This window comes from Cydia strobilella, chromosome 17 (genome assembly GCF_947568885.1).
Source record: "Cydia strobilella chromosome 17, ilCydStro3.1, whole genome shotgun sequence".
NCBI lineage: Eukaryota > Metazoa > Arthropoda > Insecta > Lepidoptera > Tortricidae > Cydia > Cydia strobilella.
In genome coordinates this window covers 5735077-5739226 of record NC_086057.1, presented here as the reverse complement: position 1 = coordinate 5739226, position 4150 = coordinate 5735077, and the positions used below count along the sequence as shown (strand labels likewise).

At 36.7% G+C, this 4150-nt stretch overlaps 1 protein-coding gene across 1 annotated transcript; it reads left to right on the top strand.

Annotated features, from left to right (window-relative positions):
* Positions 1–202: 202 nt before the first annotated feature.
* LOC134748961 (cytochrome P450 6B2-like) lies at positions 203–3950 on the top strand. Its single transcript, XM_063683827.1, has 2 exons — positions 203–1632; positions 1828–3950. The coding sequence occupies exons 1-2, from the start codon at positions 270–272 to the stop codon at positions 2001–2003; spliced, it is 1539 nt and encodes a 512-aa protein (XP_063539897.1). The 5' UTR covers positions 203–269; the 3' UTR covers positions 2004–3950.
* The last annotated feature ends 200 nt before the right edge of the window (positions 3951–4150 follow it).

Here is a 4150-nt window from a genome sequence, read left to right as displayed (position 1 = left end):
ACCCTATAAAATGTTAGGGTTTATTTCGAAATTCTTACAAAATGCAAGGAACTTATATGACGTGATGACTGAGCTGGTAATCATTTGAAATTCAACGATGACTTCCTATTTATTTAAACTGTTCTAAACAGGATAAAATGCAAGTTATAAATAATTACTCACAACGCTATGTCTCCAGATGCGTTTATAATGACGAAGCTATCTATCACAGGATCAGTATCATTCGCACTGCGCCGGCAACCGGTCGGCCCACACCATACAAGGTTACGATGATAATAGCGGCTCTCATACTCGTCGCGCTTGCCGCGCTGTATTATTACAACACAAGGACATTCAACTACTGGAAAGACAGAGGCGTGAAACATGACAAACCCATGCTCCTATTTGGGAATAATCTGAGTAACTATCTCCAGAAAAAAAGTGTCACAGAAATCGCAACGGAGATGTATTTCAAATATCCCAATGAAAAGATCGTCGGGTTCTTCCGATCTACACGCCCGGAGCTCGTGATTCGAGACCCAGACATTATGAAGAAGATCCTGACGGTTGATTTCATCCATTTTTACCCACGAGGTTTGAATGCAAGTAAGACCATTATAGAGCCAATGATGCGGAACTTGTTCTTTGCGGATGGAGATCTGTGGCGCTTGTTGAGGCAGCGCATGACGCCGGCGTTCACGAGCGGCAAGCTGAAGGCGATGTTCCCGTTGATCGTAGAGCGCGCTGAGAGGCTGCAGGAGCGCACGCTAGCGGCTGCCGCCGGCGGCCGCACCATCGACGCTCGTGACCTCATGGCCCGATACACTACCGACTTCATAGGCGCCTGTGGTTTTGGACTCGATGCCGATTCTATAAACAACGAGACCTCTGCTTTCAGAGAATTAGGCCATAAAATATTCGACGTAACAATCAAGGACGCTATCGTAGCGATGCTCAAAGAAATTTTCCCACAAGCATGTGCTCGTTTGAAATATATGGGTAAAATGGAGCAAGATTTGATAAATCTGGTAAACGAAATACAAAGGCAAAGAAATTATGAACCCTCTGGAAGAAATGACTTTATTGACTTGCTCTTAGAAATTAAAAAGAAGGGAACGATGATTGGCGAATCGATAGAGAAGTTTAAACCAGATGGATCCCCAGAGCAAGCTACGTTAGAATTAGATGAAATACTAATGGCTGCTCAAGTGTTTGTGTTTTTCGCAGCCGGTTTTGAAACGTCATCTTCAGCTACTAGCTTCACACTCCATCAGTTAGCCTTTAATCCTGATGTTCAAAAGAAAGTGCAAAGCGAAATAGATCGTGTATTAGCAAAACATGATCACAAATTGAGCTATGACGCAATTAAAGAAATGAGTTACTTAGAATGGTGTTTCCGGGAGGCCATGAGAATGTTTCCTTCGCTCGGGTTTTTAATTAGAGAATGTGCTCGAACATATACGATACAAGAAGTAGATATAACAATAGATGAGGGTACTGGTATAGTAATTCCGCTACAAGCACTGCACAATGACCCGACATTCTGGGATCAACCTGAAGAGTTCCGGCCGGAAAGATTTTATCCAGATGAACTCAATTCAATCCAAAAACAAATTTACCTGCCTTTTGGCGAGGGACCGAGAGTTTGTATAGGTAAGACGAGATTTTAAAACTCTTTACCACACAAACTTGACTTAAACAGACAAAGTGACTTTCAACTGCGACTTGCAATGCTCTCCAGATGGATCAAACAAGATCGTTTGTCTCGTACTACCAAGAAGTCTAGAATGTTAAAATGATAATGACGACAATACCTACCATAAAATAATTTTTCAATGTTTTTTACAGGTGAACGCTTAGGTCTGATGCAGTCAATGGCTGGACTGGCCGCCATCTTATCTAAGTTCACAGTGGAGCCTGCTCCTGAAACGATAAGGAAACCGAGGGTGGAGCCCAAATCTTCCATTGTGCAAGGTATCCGAGGGGGTCTGCCGCTCTTGTTCAAGGAAAGGAAGACTGTGTAGCTGACAGCTTGTTTACCAGGTTCTAGCTTGCCTAGTGACAAAAGAACCTAAGAGTGACTGAACTACTGATTTTAAACATTTCTAAAGTAGGTGTTTGAGATCATTATATTATAGTATTAATCATAACTGGCAGATGCACTACATTTGTATAAGTAACTTTGGCGAAGATAAGGGCACAAACATATTTATTATGTGTCTTTTATTATTGTCTTTATTGTCATGTCGTAGGTGCCCCAACTATTGCCTCTTATTCTGATCTCAATCGTCTATGTAAATAAAAAAAATGTAACCTAATATAAAGTTAAGATAAAACAGCAAAAATAAATAGCACATCTATCTAAATAATTATGCGTCAGAGTAGGTATAACAGGGAGGTACATTAAACAGCAATGTTTATATTAAGCTTCCATAAAATACCACTAACCTAGCTGTAATAGGTATCACAATACATTATAAGGACTTGATGATTGAAACAACGACATCTTGGAAGTGTTTTTTTATTCATAAAGCGCTATCTCACTCTAACATTATTGTTTTTGTACATGTCTATCCTTATTACTCTTAAGATGTTATTACATATCGAATACGAGTATTATGGTTCGACCTGGATATCGACTTTGCCCTTACGATATATTTATGAGTGCCAGTTCTGATATGATGATATCTGTTATAATATTATCGGCTGTGTGATATTAGAATAGGGATATAATTTAAGTATTTTACGTTGGGTATAATTTACAATCAATCTCCAGACAAATTTACTCTCTATCACCTAATTATTATCATTAGTCACTAAAATAATAAATCTGTTACTAAAATTTAATCACCAGAAATTTGAACACTGTTCATTGTCAAAAACTGTAAAAAAATATCTATCAAGAAATAACATTAGTTCACAAAATAAAAGATCTGTTACTAAAATCGAACGTTTACCTCAACACCAACAAAGTCTATAAAATGATATATATGTCACCAATATAAAAGAATTGTTTCTTATGTTGGTCAGCAAAAATAGAAAAAATCGAGTATAGTGATCAAAGTATTATTTAGGATACACATTTGCATTCATTTGGTAACTCAAGTTTGGAGCCTGTTTGGATATAACGATGACAAATATTATTTCTTAGGGATAGACAATAATATTATAATAAAATTTAGGAATACAAATTAGAGATAAGAATCAAAATTTTGGTAACAGAAAGTATTATAAATATAGTTGCCTTTTGCATTTAGTTTCTGTCTTGTTTTATTCGCGGGTGTATATAGAGCCGTCTCTAAACTGCGTACAGACGTACCTACGTGGCACTATGAACGACATACATATTTTCGTAGTAATTTGACGTTTGTGATAGCACTCGCAGACTCTGTCACTTAGCAAGCTGGTGTAGAGTAAGCTTAGTTAGAGTTTAGTTCAATTGAAATTTGCGTTATATTTGAGCAAGTCTCTCGGACTGTCCCTAAGTAAATATTAAAGTACAGTCGAGCGATAATTCGCGTTGTCGTCTAGTAATTGTATCAGAGAACAAAAAGTAAACAATCACCAAAGCTATAGACAAACCGTTTACCTACCTAATCATTATTACTCCGTAAACTGATCTCGGTATGTAAATGGAAAAGGCTAGCAATTAATGTTAATTGCTAGCCTTATTTTCTATTATAAGTATTAATCACATGATCAAACACGCGTGTTTGATCATGTTTGACCTTGGAATGTATTGTATGTAGATTAACTGTGTATCCTAAATATAGACTGCTTTGGTATTTCAACTGTACAAACCGGTTTATAGCTACTCTACCTACTAGCATGTACAGGTAGTTAGGTACCTAGAGCTCATCAAAGCTAACTCTTCACAAACTGCAGCGTGAAAGTGTGGAGTGCATTATAAATGTATGTACATAATATGTCATATTTTAGTTTTAGAAATTTGACAAGTCTGGATATTTTATGTATCGACGTTTTAGCATTTTAATATACCTTAGTATTGTTATACATACATATTGTTTTAGATACATTACCTAATACATTATTGTTGTTATTATAGATATAAGTACATTAGTTAATTTCACAATTTTTGGTATTTCACTAAACTTTGAATACGCAAAAATTAAACTCGATTTTATTCCGACGAATTCTTATTCAAATAATG